Source organism: Arabidopsis thaliana, chromosome 5, assembly GCF_000001735.4.
Source record: "Arabidopsis thaliana chromosome 5, partial sequence".
Classification (NCBI taxonomy): Eukaryota; Viridiplantae; Streptophyta; class Magnoliopsida; order Brassicales; family Brassicaceae; genus Arabidopsis; species Arabidopsis thaliana.
The window spans coordinates 1,891,770-1,910,988 of record NC_003076.8 but is presented as its reverse complement, the minus strand read 5'-3'; the positions used below and the strand labels follow the sequence as shown (position 1 = coordinate 1,910,988).

The window sequence follows — 19,219 nt, the reverse complement described above, 5'->3', positions numbered from 1 at the left end:
TTTATAATGGAGTATGTTTTTCACCTAGTGATTTATATTTGAGTTTTGAAACTTCGACAGGACGTAAAGTGACTACATAATATAGCAGTTACTCAAAGGTCAAAATCAAAAGATTGTATACTACTACTTATATATACTATTTCGTAGACGAATGTACATGCATAGCGTATAGGTGTCTTAATTGGAGGAGAAAGAGGATTTGATTAATTGGGTATTAATGTTAATCACATTCAGATGATTATAAATAAAAAACACAAAATAATTATAGATATAACGATGCCAAGGTTAGTAATGGCTATACACTACAAAATTACTTAGCCTCACACCGAAAGCAATTTACTAATATTTGCAGCGTCACTTAATTTCCCATGTGAAGTTATTTAATGAAATTTGGAAGAACGTTTATTATTTCACTTGTTTAATAAATAGTAGTATAAATTAGGATCTACTACTATTTTTTCTTTCTTCACAACTTTATGATAACATTTTTATAATCGTAAGAATACGGATATATATATCCAACTGCTAGTATTATGAAAGTTGACAACATTACAATTAATTCCATTTAAATAAATTTAATACCATGTTTGGCTGGATTTATACAATTAATGTTAGGCCCGTATGTATGAAATCTTAAGAGTATTAAATGAAAAATCAGAAGGTGATCGACTTTTAAATCAACTAGTTTAGCATGATTAAACTAACTACATACACATCTTTTCGCTATACATGTAAAGTAACTTAATTATGCTAATACTATTGTTGTATTGTTATCTAATTCAGTTTCGTATAATACATGTCATTATTGAATATGTGGGGAAAGCGGGAGAAGGAATTTGTGTTTACGGTTCCGATGGGACCAATTTTTATTTTGTTTTTGTTTTGTTTATGTCTTAGCTTACCCTTCTTCCTCGTAAATCTACTTCTTTGTTCTTTGGTCCCATCCTGTTATCTTTCTGTTTTGGCCCAAAATAATCTGACTTTTAAGTTAAATAAAAAGAAGCTTCGAATTCTTTATAATCCAAGTGGCTAAGTCAAACTATTGTACATTAATAAAAAGTTAATAGATTACAAATATAATCATAAATGTGTAAACTGGTTAGTGAATGGTACTGTATACTTATTTTTCTACCGAGGTTTTTGTTTTAAGAAATTTTTATAGTTTGACATTACCATCAAATAAAAATCATGGTTCGACACGACAATAACATTAGTACAAACTATTAAATAACAAACCCAAATCATGTTCAGATTTTGTTTCCGTACGTTAATTAGAAATGAGTTTGTAAAATACTATATATAATTCTAAGAAAATAAGCAAAGCGAGCATTAACAATTCGGCTCCTTTCAATAAATTGGGTACCCTTAATTGCACCAACTAATGTGCAACTTGATATCACATGCATCAAAGATCATACTATCATTGTGAAGATCGTATGTATCTTTCAACACAAGGACATAAAAACAAATTTTCTCAACAGTTTTTTTTTCTTTCTATGGCATGTTAATTAGATATCAAACCGCTAAGCATAGGTATTCTCTCTCTTTTTTTTTTCATTAACAATATTAGGTATACCAGTTAAGCAACTTAATTGACTTTCATCGCCCATCATCTCACATTGGCTATAAAAAAATCATTTAGTTGACTTGTCGAATTAATAACATTCGTGTAAACGACGTGGGCACACTTACAAACACTAATGCTTACTTGTTTTTTTTTGGATGGTTAGTTGGTTACTAATGCTGACTTTAGGGTTTAGTTATATACTTATTCCCCTTGAAAAAAGGTTACTTGTTAAAACCTCACTCCTCGCGTCAACCAAAGAAAAATAAAAAAACCAAACGTAATTTCACCAAAAAAATACAAATGTAAATGTTATAATTCGAGTCGAACTTTGATTTGGTTCTAGTAAATCATTAACATAGTACTGAATTTTTAAGTTTACGTACGTTCATGCATTTCATCTTTTTTGCCATAAGCCCAACACAAAACATATACAGGACTATTGGTTGTAACTTTACTTACCACCAGTGAAGATATGGCTCTCTCGCACATCAGCCACTACTTAAAGCATTAGCTTAAGGTCAAATTATCCAATATATTTTAACCTAAATATAAAATCAAGATATCTTCCATATTCAACGAAACGCGAGATGTTAATAATTTATATAGAACCATATGTTGACAATTATGCATATGGAAGTACTTAAATTACGATGCGTGGAAATTGGATCAGTGAGGATCATAAAGATAGAAACGATAACAACGGATCTATTTCATGTGGTGTAGTAAAACACCAAAACTCTTAAATAATCAAAAGTCAAAACATGTAATGAAGATTGAGAAAGTAATTTACATAGAATTAACATTTTGAGTTTCCTAATAAATAAATAAAAACATTTTTGAGTTTTGAGTTTGTTTCACTTCAGTTCGATTTGAATAGTTAAATCCATCTTCTTTTTTTTGTTTGGGCATAGAAAAGTTAAATCCATCTAAGAATTATAATTCCTTGGATTTTTGTATGATGCCAAACCTCATAGACTTCAAGTAAAAAATAAAATTAACAATAACCTTTTGCTAGATTTGACCATACGTATATTGGAATGCTATTTGAAATAACTAGTGCTTGATTATTTGAAGTTTGTTTTTCCAAGTTTATTGATCAATGTCAAATGGATCTACATACACTGAGTTGAGTTTTCATGAGTTTTTCTACATATACTGAAATTAGAACAATTTGGATTTGGCACAAAATACTCATTAAGTAAAATTTTCATGAGTTTTTGGCTTCTTCTATTTTTTTTGTCTGTCCTATTTTTTGCAGACTCTGGTCTTCCCATAAATGTCCAAGTTATTGAGTCCAGCAATTAGTGCCACACTTAAGTATAATGATAAAAATACAAGAAAATAAATATAAACCAAATGTCATGACTTGGCTATACATACTTGATGTACTTCAAAAAGGACCACTCTTCTTTGATTTCTCCATCAAAGTACAGAATCAAGTGTAGTGCTTAGAAAGAGGGGCTACGGTATTAGATTGATCAAGAATCTGGATTTACAGTTGAAGCCTATGGAGGATTAGTGAGTAGAAGCATCAACCTGCACACACATACCAAGATGTGATTCAGAATACAGTACTGATGATCAAGTAGAGTGAAACCTTTTAACTTCAAGCAAATATGTACTTCCCTTCATTATATCTCTGGCCAGCTTATAAAAGTTCTCAACTACCTCTTAAATCTCTTCTAATATATTGAAATCTCTAAAGTAAAAGGTCGAGAGTCGAGACAGCAAGCAAAACACTCGTGAAACATGATGAATGTAGTAGCTGATAAACTAACAATGAAATTCATATGGAAAATTCATTTTAATAAGCCTGGCCCATATAATAATTTAGAAACCATGCGCGTATTGTGTCTTAATCATATCCAGTATCTCCTAGTGCATCATATTAGTTGGAAACTTAATTCTAGCCATCCACCATATCTAAAGCCTAAATGAATAGGTAATTCCAAGATTCATCAATCGAAACTGTTAAGTCGATGAATGCTTCTAATCATGCATCTTTACTAGGGGAAAAACAATGTACCTGTAAAAATGGACTAAACACCTGTTACCAGCAGCTGATCAAGCTCGGTTTCTAGCTCCGTTAACTCAACCTGATTTTCATTTCTGCATTGTAGCAACTGCCTCCTTAGATCTCGGACCAGCTCGTTTAACTTCTGAATTTTCTTTTCTTGAAATAGAATTTTCTGCCACAAATAGACATTCATATCATCATTAGATCATACAATGAAGCGTATCCTTAGGCAATCAAATTGCTTAGTAAAGTTAACTAATAGGGCAAGATTTCAGATTAGGTATGCTTTTTGTTTCTGCGAATGCATCACTTGGAAGAATCAAAGTGATGGGATGAAATTAGAAACTAGCTTCTTTTGCTTTCCTAAGACTATACTCAACAATACACAAAACTGAACACGTTTTCAGCAACAATCATTTCACAAAGGTTTTGACAAGAAACATGAAGAAGCAATCAGATTTAGAGTGCTAAGTGAGGGACTTTGTTTTAACATCTAAAGAAACTAAGCAAGTCACTAAAAACGGAATGCGTCACAGAAAAAGCATTGGACAAGTAAGTGTCAGTTTAAGAACCCAACTCCTTCCTTAGGTTCATATACACAACAATTTTAATTCCACCAAAATCAATAAAAAACAAACCTTTACTTGTACAGATTCTTTGCCTTGAGGGATATGTTGTTGCTCTTTATCTGAAAGAATCAGAGGACGACTACTAGTCTCACTTTCATTCTCAACTTGTTCATTCCACTCAAACTGAGAAGTCAACACAATGAACATAAGAACAAACAAAAGCACCCACGATCTCGTCATTTTGCAGGTAAAGTGGTCTTTTATTTGATCTGCTACATAACAAAACACCAAATACCACAACTCAAAATCACAAACTAACAAGTGTAGAAAAGGATCCAAATCACAAAGTAATCTTTGAACATTCTATTTACAAGAAGTGTAGGAAAGGATTAAACTTTCACATTCCAAAACCTTATTTTTTATTTATGAGTCAAGCCAAGAAGATTCCTGAAGATTTCTGCTTCCATGGTTCCAAATTAATAACAAATCCAGAAGAACAATTCAGTGCTCCAAATTAAACATGACAAACGAGCTTAGCAACAAAGTCATAAAACAGAGCAGGACAAATAAAAATCACCAAAAAAATTCAGACCAGAACTATAGATTCGATAAGAACAAAGACGATTAGCAAAAATTAAGGTTTATACATATTTTAGCACTCACCAGTCGAAATCTGAAAGCATGAATCTAGTTTTTGCCTAGAAGGAGACGAAAAGTAAATAATAACATAGCTAGCAACATGTATACTATTTCACATTTTTTTGAGTTTCTAAGCCAATCAGAAGGCTCTATTTCGTACCCACTCGCACAAAGAGCGCTTTGAGCGAGTGAGAGCGATTCTGTGGGTAAACCCCTTTCCAATTCATGCCTTTTTTTATCAACGCACTTCTCTCCAAAATCTCCATCGCGTGACTTTTTTTTTTCCACAAAACAAATGAAACCGAACCGAAACCAGTTTTTATTTCAAAACCAATGCAAACCGAACCGAATCAGCAAATAGGGTGAAGCAACAATTCTGGGCAGTAATTTTCTGCACTTTCCATGACTTTTCAACATCCTACCAACGAGAAAAAGAGAAAACACCACAACTCAAAATCACAAACTATGGAGTATAGAAAAATATCCAAAAATCATAGTAATCTTTGACCATTACAAGAAGTATAGGAAAGGATTAAACTTTTAAATTCCAAAAATCTCAGAATCAAAGCTAAGAAGAATCCTGAAGATTTCTACTTCCATGGCATCCAATAGAGGAAGAAGGACAATTTACTGCTTCAATTAAACATGAAAAACGACTGAAAGAGCTTAAGCTTTACTAGTTTTAGTAAAATTTCTCGGCAACAAAGTCAAAACAGACATAGACACATAAAAAATGATACCAAAAAAGAACTGTATATTCGACAAGAACAAGGACGATTTGCAATAAGTAAGGTTTATACAGATTAGACTCACTAGTTGAAATCTGAAAGCATGAATCTTGAATCTTGAATCTTGTTGTGAGCTCTTCGTGTTTGCCTCCTTTTATTATCTTTCTTATTTTCTGTTCTTTGTGTGGATTCAACTCGCAACTTTTATATTTCACTCTGCTGCTTCGAGATCCACCCATTAAAAAGTATTTAAACCGAAATGAAGATTAGTGAGCCTTCATGGGCCTTCGTGGGCTTTGACCTGGGTTTAGTGTTTAAAGCCCATTTCCTCTTTATGGTCGTGTACTTGAGAAGAAATCTTTTCTTCTTCTCTGTAAACAATCCATCGAAAGATCATCAAAAAAATCATCTTCTTCCTCAATTTCTTCTGATTCCTCCTCTCTTTCTTCTACTTCTCACCAAATTTCTGTTAGTTCTCTGATAAGTACATTTCGTGCTTATCAAATACTTATATTTTAAGGGGTTGAAGTTGTAATTTTGAAGAAGTTGAAGATCAATCAAAAATAATAGAAGAACAGAGACGACGAAACGAAACCAGCCGGAGAACTGAGCAGAGAAAAACCCCCGGCGAGAATGGGAAATTCGAATTCGTCTTCTGTTGATCATCGCTTCATTTCTGCTTCCAGGTATTCATCGGAACCAATCTCCCTTTCACTCCCTAAGTTCTAAATTGGAAATCGATCTTATCAATTGTGTGTTTGTGTTTTGTTGCAGAGCTTTTACTCAGAAGAAGCTCGATGATCTCAAATCTCTCTTCGTCTCCCTCGCTTCCAATTCTCAGAGCAATGACCAATACGTCTCGTACCCTGTTTTCCAGGTTTTGACGATTTCTGTGTTCTGTTCTTATCTGGTTTCTATTGTCTGATAATTTAAATTCAGCCTGTCGGATTTCGATTGTCACAGGAGTATTTTGGTCTGAGTGGTTCTTTAGGAGAAAGGATGTTTGATATGGTCACTCAACGCAGGAAAGATGATAAAATGACTTATGAAGATCTTGTTATTGCTAAGGTACACTCAAGTCTTTTTATCCTCTTAATCATTTGGTTTCTTCTTCTGCGTTTTTGAAGATCTTATAATGCAGATTTCAATAGGACTATAATTTCTAGGACTCGATTTAGAATTTGAGAGATTCTTGTGTTGAACTCAATTCTTATTGCTTTTTAGGCAACATACGAGAAAGGAACTGACGATGAGATTGCTGAGTTTATTTACCAGACTTTGGATGTTAATGGCAATGGGGTCTTGTCAAGGTATCCATCTTGTGGGTTCAAGTTGCTTCTGTGATCCAAGTTTCATTACCTGTTTTGTTGTATGTCCATTACTCGGTCTCTTGATCCACTTAAGAACATATTTGGATAGAAACTCAATTGAGATTCTTAGATTAGATGGGGTCATTCTATGAATGTGACACATTCTAGTATGTCTTCAGGTCTGATTTAGAGTCGTTCCTGGTGGTGATTTTGAAGAGTGTGTTCTCCACTGAGAGTTCTGATGCGGAATCAAGTGATTACAAGAAGATGGTGGATGCGCTACTCAATGCCGCTACTTTCTCAAAATCTGATGATGGTTCTGAAAAAGGAATGTCTTTTGAAGACTTCAGAAGCTGGTGCTCATTCGTTCCAACTATCAGAAAGTTCCTCGGAAGCTTGCTTATGCCCCCGAGTACAGGTTTATTCTTTGTCTTCTCTCATCTTAACTCTTTTCTTGTTAACAAAATTGGTAAACATTTTCCTTTTTTCACTTTTTTATATCCTCTGAACCTTGTTATATAGTGAGACCTGGATATCAAGTCCCGCATCTGCTATATGAAGATAGTGTGAGTTCAGATAGGCTACTATTAAAGAAGGAATACGCTTGGCATATTGGAGGAGCTCTTCCTCACCATGAGCTTGTAGAGTGGAAGCTGTTGTATCACAGTTCCGTACACGGTCAAAGCTTCAACACATTCCTCGGACACACATCGTGAGTGTTTCTCAACAGTAACATAACATCATTTAAACTTGACTGAGTAGAATCAAGACAGAATTTGTGTGTATAGGCTTGTAAGCTAACGTAAGATATCTTGCAGAAACACTGGTATGTCGGCATCTGTGCTAATCATCAAAGACACAGAAGGATATGTGTATGGAGGGTACGCCTCTCAACCTTGGGAGAGGTACAGCGATTTCTATGGAGACATGAAGTCTTTTCTTTTCCAGCTTAACCCTAAAGCAGCCATTTACCGACCAACTGGAGCAAACACCAACATTCAATGGGTATGGCCTCTACAGACACTCTGTTACTTCTACATATGAGAATGTGATTATAAGCATATTCTAATATAAGTTCACTCGGTCGGGCAGTGTGCTACTAATTTCACATCGGAGAACATTCCGAATGGGATAGGATTTGGAGGTAAGATAAATCACTTTGGCCTGTTTATATCAGCAAGCTTCGATCAAGGCCAGACATTCGAATGCACAACGTTTGGTAGCCCGAGCCTTTCCAAGACGAGCAGAATTCAGCCAGAAGTGATAGAATGCTGGGGAATCGTTCAGGCCTCAAATGAACAAGACACCAAACATAACGCCATGAAAGGTACTGTTCTGGAGAGGTTTAAGGAAGATCGCAACATGCTCAAACTAGTCGGCATGGCAGGCAATTCAAATGATTGAATAGAGAATTTAGGTTCTGAGATTCAATCTTAGATATACACTCAACGTTCGTATACATTGTGAGAGTGAGTGTGCAAAAACATTATGTACAATAAAGAGTGTTGTATGATTCATACCATTTCCATTTCACTTGAATCACATCAAAATTCGAGAAAGTGTTTAAATATGGTGAAATGGAAGGGCAAAATCGTATTATTGCTGTGGCTTTAGAATTAGAAAATTGTACAAAGCCCAATCCTAAATATTTTTGAAATGCCCAATTAAGTGTTTGAAGATTCTATGAATGACCCATTAAGTGTTTGACGATTCTGGGAATGGCCCAATCAAGTGTTTGAACATCCAAGAGCAAACATTTTTGTAAAAAAAACAACAATATTACCAGTTCTATCAAGTTTAAATTTAACAAATTTGTTGGATTGATAAAAAAAAATGTACCAAAATGTTATTCAAGTCAGAAACTCAAGGATTTGATTTTTTTTCTAAGAAAGATCTTTTAAAAACTAGACTCTGCAATTTAGTAAGTTGAAAGACATCGGTGTCTATATCAATTCAAGGATATGATACACAAACCATTAAAGTCATCTTAATATTTGTTAAGACAATATTCAATATAATATTTTGTAATGTTCTTTACTTCTTTTTTATTCTGGTAAAATTTGTTTTCACTACTAATTAGGTGTGTAACATGAACTGTCTCTAGATATTGGAATTTGTTTCCATCTTAAGTGCACTAAATTAAAAATATAAATTTGGAAATTATTGTTGTTGGGGCTACACTCTCTAAGTCTAAGATATCGGCTGCATACAACTTTAGTCTGTGGAACAGTGCAGATCAAAAATTATTATATATTTGATTATAAGAAGAAGAAGAAAATTATAAAAGAAAAAGAAAAAAACTGTGGTCCTCTCACTCATTCAGGCCAGTTTTGTTTAGAAATAAAAAGAAAATACAGCAAGGGCTTTGGTCCCCTGCTTAGGAGCTATCAATATCTTAGTCAATAAGTTTTTTCACACATATCTATGATTCTATATCTACATATGCAAATGCAGCAAATTATATTGTTCTCAGATACTCAATGCTCTTTTAAGTATATCTATAGACTCTTTTGTTTTAAGTTCACTTTTGATGCAATTCATTTTAATACCTTTACAACCTAAGAACATGAGTTGAAACTTATATTAAGTGCTAGTGATACATCAAAAACCGAATATTTTTTAGTAAACCATATTTGTGATTCAAATTTTGAAATCATGATAGTGAAATGATTTGAATCACCGTGAACAGTTCAACCGCTAAAGAACTATGATATAGAGTTACATGTTCTAGATTCAAAATTTCTGACCCAATATATTCAAAAACATAACTAACTATCACCCAAAATAGATAGTTTAATACTTTATAAAGGACCTATTATCTATATTTATACAAAAGAATACACACTTGGAAAGTACAAGTACTTCATCTAAACCAAAGGATATAGAATCTTAAAATATTATACTATACCTATAGTACATCAATTACCTCGATTGCAGTCGACGTACCTATAACCTATTTGTATAACGCAAGATATATGCCATTGGTTTCAACTTGAATGATAAGCCAATTACAAGTGAATCCTCTATTTATATTATTGTATTTCGAAAGTACTCACTCATAACGAAATCACGAACAACTAAAAGGGAACAATTTGTGGACAAAGAACAGGAGGGAACACAATTTGAAGAAGAAAATAAAGAGATGATGCTATTTTACTAGGGAACCGAGAAAATATCATGAATGTATAGGAATAATAAGAATATAAAAATTGCAACTTACCCGAAGCTCAGTGAAGCTTCTCGCACCACTTTCCAAAAATAACAAAGAAAGGTTGTCGTTTTGAGACATTTAAATAAAGAAACTTGCAGATTATAGAAACCCTCTACGATTTACAACGCAGATACCGCTCCTGCCCCCTTTTTTATTTTTCTTCGAGGGAGCATTTTATATGTACTACGTTTATATGTGTGTAACAATTTGGTTGTATTCAATATAGTTTGTGTGTAACAGTTTGCTCATATAATAATATATACGGTTTCATTAGTACATTTCACGTACCACCAAGAAAATTTATTGCTTGAAAAACTTAGAATCATATCGCCGATTATATGTAGCCGTAATTATGTATTTTATGCATATTTATAGGATTCATTGCAAGAGCGCTAAAGTTATTCAAAATGTGGAATCATGAAACAACGCCCCTAATCGCAGCAGTCATGTTGACAAAAGAAAAATAACATGTTACTAATATGTTAAGACTTTTGAGCACTCGTTTTTGTATAGTCAATATAAACGAATATAAAACATGTTGAAATTCGACAAAACAAAAACAGATTGTAAAACACATATCTTTGAATTTGTTCACTTAATCATGCAGCCTTCCTTAGCAAAAAAAAAATCATGCAGCCTTTGAATTGGATATATATCCTCGTATAAAATAGGATTTAGATACAAAAGTTGATCTTGAATACATCAACTTAATTAGCTAGGTTATTGGAGAGCATATAACATGATTAAGCCTTCATTATTTATTGCCAAAAATAATATATAACCTCCCATTTTTTCCCTTCGTTTCAAATTCATAACCAAAACAATCATTTGTGACAAAAGAATCATATTTTTTTTTCCATCAAATTGTATAGGATTAGAAAGACCAGGAAAAAAAAATGAGAAGAAGAAATCATGTTCTATCATCTATGAGACTATTTATGACCAATATAGCGAAAGAAAAAAAAAGACAGTATATACAAGAACCCAAGAACCTCTTCTGTCATTGGAGAGGAAATGACCCTAACATGTGCGATATTACTATATTGAAAATTTAAAAGAGAACTTCTTATACATAAAAGTTTAAAATTACTTGTAGAAAAGGACATAAATAAAATAACAAAGTGTGTTTAATTGATGCAGACGTACATGCGAAAAAGGTGTCTCGAAATCGACCTGGAAATGATGTGGCCTTTGTCCATTACTCAATCTTTTTGCAACACTAATTCAATCATTATTTGCTGAAGAAGACATGTCTTAGCTATGGAACAAATTCCGAAACTATGTCACAAGCATAATTACAATCCCGGACCCGGTGAAGAAAAACACCAAAATGAGCATCCGTACCTGATTTTTAAGATTGGATTAGAGCAGGACATCCAAACTAATGTCACAAGACACAAGCATAATATCATCACATTTTGTGCTTTCGTGGAGTGGCGATCGATATATGTACTACTTCCTTTTGCGTTTAAGTGATTTTAAGTGCTCTTGATTTGATAAGTTGAAGTGGGAAGTCATACTCCACAAATCTCTCATAAATTTATGATACATGACATATTAATTAATTTTATCAAATTTTGCATGCTAACCAAATATTAAAGTAAATCTCAGTGATTATATATTTTTTATATTAGATATGACACATTATAAAAGGAAAAAGTAGGAATCTAGGCATTATTCTAAAACTCCAACAAAAAAACCCATGGTATTTCTGTTGAAAACTTGGAATACTTAAGAAATTTAATTAGAATAACGACAGAGATCTGTGAGGAGAGGATTGAAACACGAAAACAAGAGGAAATAATATCTTTGTTGTTTTCTCTGTGTTTACACATATCCAATGGTACACTCCAAATCTTATCCCATAATTGTATTTGAAAAAACCCAAACTTTCTATTTATACTTTATCATTTGCTATTTTATGAGTTTATATATATATATATATATATATATATATATATTTATAATCTCTTTAGATGGTCCTCTTTACTTGAAGCGAAGTTGGCCCACAGTCAGCAATGAATTTTCATTTTATTCTTTCACGAAAGCTTCATAAGAAAAAGAATATATACATAGACACATGAATAATTATAGATTATTTAAAGTTCTGCCTTTTTTTGGTTAAGTTTTTTTGTTTTTGTTAGACGGATAAAAAATCAAAGAATGTCTATGTAAATTGTGGAATTCATATCTTAATAATATTTTATTGAAATTAAGAAAAATATAAACGTCTAAACACCAATAATGGTGTCCAGCAATCACGTGACAAATTTATCATAATTTGTTTTACAAATGAAAGATAATCCTACTATATTATTTGGAAAGTACATTTTAAATATAACCTTAATTTTTGTAAATAATTACATAAATATGCTATTAGAAATAAAATTTTAAAGAATAAATTAATTTATCTCTTTAAAGATTAAAAAGTCAAATACTAATTTAATTAATTAAATTTAATTAAAAACGAAATCTATTATTAATTTCTAAAAATAATAACCAATCAAAATCAACATATAAGATTTGATATCTAAATTTTAATTAATTTAATTTAATTAGAAAAACAAAATACATTATTAATTTCCAAAAAAGTAATCAGTTAAAATCAACAAATTATGTTTGATATCTTAATTAACATATTAATTTTTTATTAATTATTATAGTTCACTTCTCATCTTTATATGATTCTATTTTTGCGGAAAAATAATATCATCATTATAAAAAAAAATTAGAGTTTTTTGGCATATGCCATAATTTGAATTTTTAAAAACAAATATAAACTATTCAATACATAAAAAAATATTATAACGGTGAAAAATAGATTTAAGAAAACTTTCTACTGAGTAACGGGTCATAATTTGAAATATTTATATTCAATTTCATACATATTATATTGAAAATTTATAATTTATATATATTAGAATAATTAATAACATATTAGATGTGATTCAATTTTTAATACAAGCTGGAAAATCCTAGAATTGACGGGTTTAACTCGATATTAATACAAGATGGTATACTACAGGTGAAACTCTTAAATTAACAATCAAACTACAAATGTATAATCTTAAACACTTAACAATATAAATAATATCAACAAAACATATACAACTCACAGTTTACTATACATTTAAATCAAATAAAACAATATCGTATATTTTTTAATCATCTTTACAATAAAAGTTTTCAGTTTAACTAAAATATAAGCATACTTGCGGTATACTGCAGGTTAATATCTAGATTATAGAGCTTATTGGATCTAAAGACGGGTCATCAAAGATTTCCTAAACTTAAGCAAAATATACTAAATATTCAAATATCTATATGTTACCAAATTATTAACAAATAAGTCAATTTAATATTTTATATACGAAATCAATTAAATCTTAATCACATAAAAATTAGCACAAAAAAAAATATTCAACAATTAAATTTTTATCAAATCTCTGTGTTATATAAGTTTTGATACTATATTCTAATAAAGTGTAATATACCTTTTCAATTTGTATTCTTTAACTAATTTAAGCTAACTAATATATTTGATAATCTTATATCTATCAAAACCGACTATCGTTTCTTATCTCTATATTATTTTTGCAAGATTTTTTTGGTGGATTTGGATAAAAGTGCATTCGGGTCATATGGTACATTCCTCTATTAAATAAATATGGTGCACTCCTATGTTATTAGCTAAAATGTTTAGATTATAATTCAGAGTCATATCATTAATAAAATTAATATTAATAAAATAAATACCTTTTTGGCAAGACGGATTTGGAGGGACGGGTTTTTGAATCAACATTAATAAAAAAGTAAAATATAATTAATCTACCGTTTCAATACGGGTTAAATCTTTAATTTATTATATTTTAAGACCACTAATATTAAACATATCAAATCATCCTAATTTAGAAAAGATTATATAAAACCAAAAATGTTATGTGGTATGTATAATGTTACTATATATAAAATTAAACTATAAAATATAAATGTATTAGAGAATGATACAATTTGCAAAACTTTTATATATGAAAAATAATTCTTAAATTTTAAAAATTACTACTTTAAAAAAAAATCACGGGACGGATAAAGAAATTACAAAACGTGTTTTATTTGGAATTGGGTTATATGGTGGATGTATTTGAATCAATATTTATAAAATTGTAAACTATTATTAATATGCTGTTTTAATAAGGGTTAAAAACTTCAGTTTTTTAACAATTGTCTCATGAATTCGTGGTATAGTGTTACTTAGTAACAATTATAAACTGTAAAATATAAATATTTTATAAAAATAAGATTTGCAAGTTTTAATATATATTACTTTTGAAAAATAAATCGTCCCGCGGTATTCCGTGGATTAAAATCTAGTCATAGTAAGAAAAACATTTGGTAAAAAAAGTCGTCAAATAAAACAGAAGCGGACCACGTAGGTGTCCAATTGCATGTCTTTTGGATTTTTCAGGTAGTTAAAAAAATTTCCATAGAAAACGATTAAAATCAAGAAAAATAGCAATGCCGATCAGTAATAATAATATTTATAAAGTTAAGATGCAATAGAGTATTATATACTTTGATGTAGTTTACAAAGTATATGGTGAAAATTTTAAATTTTGTTGAGTGATTTTGTTATGAGAATATATAAATCATTTTTTAAATGATTAATTAGTTAATTGGTAATAGTATTAATTTTAGCATAGCAACTCCATATTCGACGTATACCGAAATAAAAATGATGTTGAAGATATATAATCTAAGGAAGTCTAATCTCCGGGGGGAATAAATGAGAGTAGAATTGAAGATGCATGGAATGGTGTGTGGGAAAGGCAAAGCACCATGACTTCACAAGTTGCGTGAGGGCAAAGTATCTATTTTGGGTGAAACCATTTTGCCCTCTCAGCCGTTGGATCTCTTTCTTCCTTCATCATCATTCCGTCATCCTCTTTGTTCCTACGCCATCTTCTGTATTAATTTTTACTAATTTTCTTACGAACTAACTTTCAGTTTTAAAAAACCAAATTGTTTCCTAATTAACTTTCAATCGTTTCTCAACAAAGAAAAAGTTAAGTCATTCAGAGTTATAGAATTTGAAGAGCTTAACTGGTACACTAGAGTGGATATATATGTTTTCTCAATCTATTAGATTATAAGAATAAATAGAGATTGGTATAGTTTCCTTCCCAAACAATGTCAGGCATAAGTATTTTTATTAATAAATATTGGAGCTTATATTTATTTAATACTGTATGTTGGAGTTTATCTTTACTATTCAACATGTTGGTCTGGACAGGGTTAGGTTAGATGGATGGTATATATATAAAATAAAATAAATATGTATTTAAAGTGTCGTTTTTTTTCTTTTCCAGAGGAGCTCAAGATCAAACATGCTCGGCCTTATTCAGTAGTTTTTATAATCTTTTCTGCAGCTATACTGCTATTGTTTACCCTCCTACCTATTAGACCTCCCAATTGTTTGTCATCTTTTATTCCCCTAAAACAGACCCAATAAACAAATGTAGAATATATACCCTTAAGCTGAAGACAAACAATTTTGAGTATATTATCTTCACAAAATATTTTGTAAAACTTAAAGTTAGGAAAATATCTTGTAACTTGAATCCATGACGTAACAATATTTTTACCTTAGACGGTAAAGGTAATGCAACAAAAATGTCGATAGTGTTTATGAAAGTAAAGAAAACGTCTACATCTTCTTAAACTACGTCTTCATTAAAAAATAAATAACTACGTATTAATTCACAATTATTATATTCTGATTTCAAAGAATAATCAAAATTTGTTAATTTATGACAATATTCGTTAATACTATATATGCAGCAGTTGAATATCAGTGAAATGCTAATGCCAAACTTAAATTTGTGTTCGTCAAACCCCCAAAATAGCTTACCAATGAAAAGGCTTTTTAAGAACCTGAGACTAACACACTGATGACGAATGATAACGTTAGTGCATCGAAGATCGAACACGGCCTAACTATACGTATCATTTATATCACACAGTTGACTGTGAATTACGTCTAACTTTTTCAGATAAAATGTGTATTATATGCTCTATTAATTGCGTCGAAATAACAAGGACCATATCTTTTGTTTTTCTTCTTTTGGTAACATTTCGAGAAGCACGCAAAGAACTTTATTTTTTTCAGGATGTTACTAAGAAATGACATCAAAAAACAAATTGACCATTATATTTGTTTTCTCCCAATAATTGCATTTATCTTTTCAAATGGTCAGATCCTTCTAACTCTAAATAGGTTGATTCTTTGGGTTTTCGTGTAGCCTAATTTTTTATTTTTAAAAAAATTTATTTAAACCTTTTAGTTCTTCTTTCTTGTCTATATATTCCTCCTAAACACCAACCTCACCTGAGTATAACTTTTCATATCCCCTACAAAATTATACCATAATACATAATTAACATATAAATGTTTCAAAGTATATATCGTACGTCATGCTTCAAATCGTGGAATCCAATGTGTGTTAAGAAAAAAATCACCGATCGTACATACATGAATATGATATAGGCAAATAGAATAAGAAAAAGGAAATAGTGTAAATCAATAAAGAATACGGACTGCAAGAAGTAGAAAAAAAGTAATAATGATGGAAAAAGATAAAACATCACGCAAAACCTTAAAAAGAAAGAAAGTCTTCTGGTTGTCGTGTGTTGCTCTCTCCTCAAATAGTTTGCCAAAGTTTTCACGTCAAATTTTTTAACCCTCAAAAACCCCAATTTTTTCATCTCTCTCTCTCTCCTTCGTATCATACTATATTAGTACTACGAGTACCCACCTCTCTCTTTCACCTAACCCTCTCTCCCTATACTCTCCATTCGCTCTCTCTCTTTCGCTTTCTATCTCCTAGAAAAAATGTCAGTCAACCATTACTCCACAGACCACCACCACACTCTCTTGTGGCAGCAACAGCAACACCGCCACACCACCGACACATCGGAGACAACCACCACCGCCACATGGCTCCACGACGACCTAAAAGAGTCACTCTTCGAGAAGTCTCTCACACCAAGCGACGTCGGGAAACTCAACCGCCTCGTCATACCAAAACAACACGCAGAGAAATACTTCCCTCTCAATGCCGTCCTAGTCTCCTCTGCTGCTGCTGACACGTCATCTTCGGAGAAAGGGATGCTTCTAAGCTTTGAAGACGAGTCAGGCAAGTCATGGAGGTTCAGATACTCTTACTGGAACAGCAGTCAAAGCTATGTCTTGACTAAAGGATGGAGCAGATTTGTCAAAGACAAACAGCTCGATCCAGGCGACGTTGTTTTCTTCCAACGACACCGTTCTGATTCTAGGAGACTCTTCATTGGCTGGCGCAGACGTGGACAAGGCTCCTCATCCTCCGTCGCGGCCACTAACTCCGCCGTGAATACGAGTTCTATGGGAGCTCTTTCTTATCATCAAATCCACGCCACTAGTAATTACTCTAATCCTCCCTCTCACTCAGAGTATTCCCACTATGGTATATATTTCTCTTTTTAACCAAATTATTCGTCTCTTTTCTTTTTTTACATCAAATAGCTTTTATCTTTTTTTTGGGTAGACATTTTTATTTTTTCCTACGAATGAATTGTTCGTGTCCTAGAGTGTATATCGACTATCTAATGTTGTCGGGAGGATTAAAACATTACACCCAAATATAGATATCCTTTAGCTAATAGTGTACTATAATTATTTCTCTACAAGATTTATGCTTGCGTATTAACAACCTGAGATAAGTAACATTGTATTATACAGCTATTAATTAATGTTTGCTTTTCTCTAACCTCGATTGCTTAATACTCCCAGTTGTAGTTAACATACTTAATAGAGTAGCTATACACGCGCATTAAAGAGCGCGTGAAGAAGACCGTCCAATCCCCTGGGACAAACGTGCTTTTTGTTCACTTGTGTACTATTATGTTTTTGTTTTGGTTTCTTTCAATTAATTAATGACACGCACGTGTCGGTGATTACAGGAGCCGCCGTAGCAACAGCGGCTGAGACTCACAGCACACCGTCGTCTTCCGTCGTCGGGAGCTCAAGGACGGTGAGGCTTTTCGGTGTGAATCTGGAGTGTCAAATGGATGAAAACGACGGAGATGATTCTGTTGCAGTTGCCACCACCGTTGAATCTCCCGACGGTTACTACGGCCAAAACATGTACTATTATTACTCTCATCCTCATAACATGGTAATTTTAACTCTTTTATAAAGATATCTGATTCAGTTTAGGTAGAGGTACATTACATCATCCATCATATAATATTATTTATAGATACATGATTTAAAAACAGATGGATGACGCTGTTTCTCGAGACGAGACAGTTGAAATTATAATTAAATAAACGAGATTGATTAGGAGCAAATAGTTAAATGATATAATGAAGACTATAGAGGAAGGAATCAGGAATCTGTTAAGAGACACTAGACTTTTGAGCAGTCGCACATGGCCACTTTGTTAGTGACTTTGATTTGTTTTTTGTCTGAGCCCACTTTCATTTATTTTAGTATTACTACATTGTTTAGTTAAAGTATATATGTTGGCCTCAGTAATCACTGTTGCTTTTTTTTTTTTTACTGGCGCCGCAATGTACAATGATTCAGAGAAGAAAATGACTATTAGCATGAATAAGGAAATGTGTACAAATTTGATGTTTGATACTTCAGATTTGGTATAATTATGGATGTTAGTATGTTACAATACAGAGAGATTCTTAATATTATGTGTTTATATTTTGAAATGAAAAAAAAAACAGAATATAGCTTTCACGGGAGAACGATGAAGGAGCAGAGAGATAAGACGAGGATGAGAGATCCAAAGAAGTGACAACATTTTCGGAATTGACTTAAAGCTTTATGGGACCAGACTTTGTAGCCACATAGGCCAATTTTCTGGAAAATTGTATGCTATTTTTAATAATATCTCATTAGCTTCCGTACTGTATGTAACTAATTTGGAAAAGAAAAAAAAAATCGCTGAATTTGAGGGAAATAGTCTTTTCCTATTACTTCCAAAGTCAGAGACGAAGAGCAAATTTGTTTTAATCATACATAACTAAAAAAAGATAGGTTTTCTTCTCCAATTCATATGATGATGATGATGATGTATTCACATACATGCATGATGTATAGTTGTACTTGTCAAATGATGATTTT

At 31.9% G+C, this 19,219-nt stretch overlaps 3 protein-coding genes across 18 annotated transcripts; 2 read left to right on the top strand and 1 right to left on the bottom strand.

Annotated features, from left to right (window-relative positions):
* Window positions 1-2,656: 2,656 nt before the first annotated feature.
* On the bottom strand, window positions 2,657-5,947 carry AT5G06265 (hyaluronan mediated motility receptor-like protein). 10 transcript variants are annotated; one of them, NM_001342868.1, is made up of 5 exons: window positions 5,606-5,741; window positions 4,565-5,210; window positions 4,223-4,425; window positions 3,594-3,756; window positions 2,657-3,103 (listed from the first exon to the last, which is right to left on the bottom strand). In NM_001342868.1, the coding sequence occupies exons 3-4, from the start codon at window positions 4,391-4,393 to the stop codon at window positions 3,607-3,609; spliced, it is 321 nt and encodes a 106-aa protein (NP_001318490.1). In that variant the 5' UTR covers window positions 4,394-4,425; window positions 4,565-5,210; window positions 5,606-5,741; the 3' UTR covers window positions 2,657-3,103; window positions 3,594-3,606. The 10 variants fall into 10 exon arrangements, with proteins under 10 accessions (NP_001318490.1, NP_001330369.1, NP_001318489.1 ...); NM_001342872.1 differs by having other exon boundaries at window positions 4,223-4,422; window positions 4,817-5,210; NM_001342873.1 differs by having other exon boundaries at window positions 2,723-3,103; window positions 4,223-4,422; window positions 5,606-5,702.
* Window positions 5,712-8,424, top strand: AT5G06260 (TLD-domain containing nucleolar protein). 3 transcript variants are annotated; one of them, NM_120708.4, is made up of 8 exons: window positions 5,712-6,206; window positions 6,295-6,397; window positions 6,484-6,588; window positions 6,745-6,830; window positions 7,010-7,248; window positions 7,353-7,542; window positions 7,649-7,835; window positions 7,923-8,395. In NM_120708.4, the coding sequence occupies exons 1-8, from the start codon at window positions 6,154-6,156 to the stop codon at window positions 8,232-8,234; spliced, it is 1,275 nt and encodes a 424-aa protein (NP_196244.1). In that variant the 5' UTR covers window positions 5,712-6,153; the 3' UTR covers window positions 8,235-8,395. The 3 variants fall into 3 exon arrangements, with proteins under 3 accessions (NP_196244.1, NP_001330374.1, NP_001330375.1); NM_001342865.1 differs by having other exon boundaries at window positions 5,888-6,206; window positions 6,295-6,588; window positions 7,923-8,424; NM_001342866.1 differs by lacking the exons at window positions 6,484-6,588; window positions 6,745-6,830 and having other exon boundaries at window positions 5,888-6,206; window positions 7,923-8,398.
* An 8,211-nt stretch (window positions 8,425-16,635) lies between these two features.
* DPA4 (AP2/B3-like transcriptional factor family protein) lies at window positions 16,636-19,109 on the top strand (the record flags this gene model as incomplete). 5 transcript variants are annotated; one of them, NM_001342863.1, is made up of 3 exons in its annotated part: window positions 16,636-17,543; window positions 18,040-18,254; window positions 18,820-19,026. In NM_001342863.1, the coding sequence occupies exons 1-3, from the start codon at window positions 16,931-16,933 to the stop codon at window positions 18,844-18,846; spliced, it is 855 nt and encodes a 284-aa protein (NP_001331852.1). In that variant the 5' UTR covers window positions 16,636-16,930. The 5 variants fall into 5 exon arrangements, with proteins under 5 accessions (NP_001331852.1, NP_001331851.1, NP_001331850.1 ...); NM_001342864.1 differs by having other exon boundaries at window positions 18,040-18,223; window positions 18,820-19,021; NM_001342862.1 differs by having other exon boundaries at window positions 16,785-17,498; window positions 18,820-19,109.
* Between the last annotated feature and the right edge of the window lie 110 nt (window positions 19,110-19,219).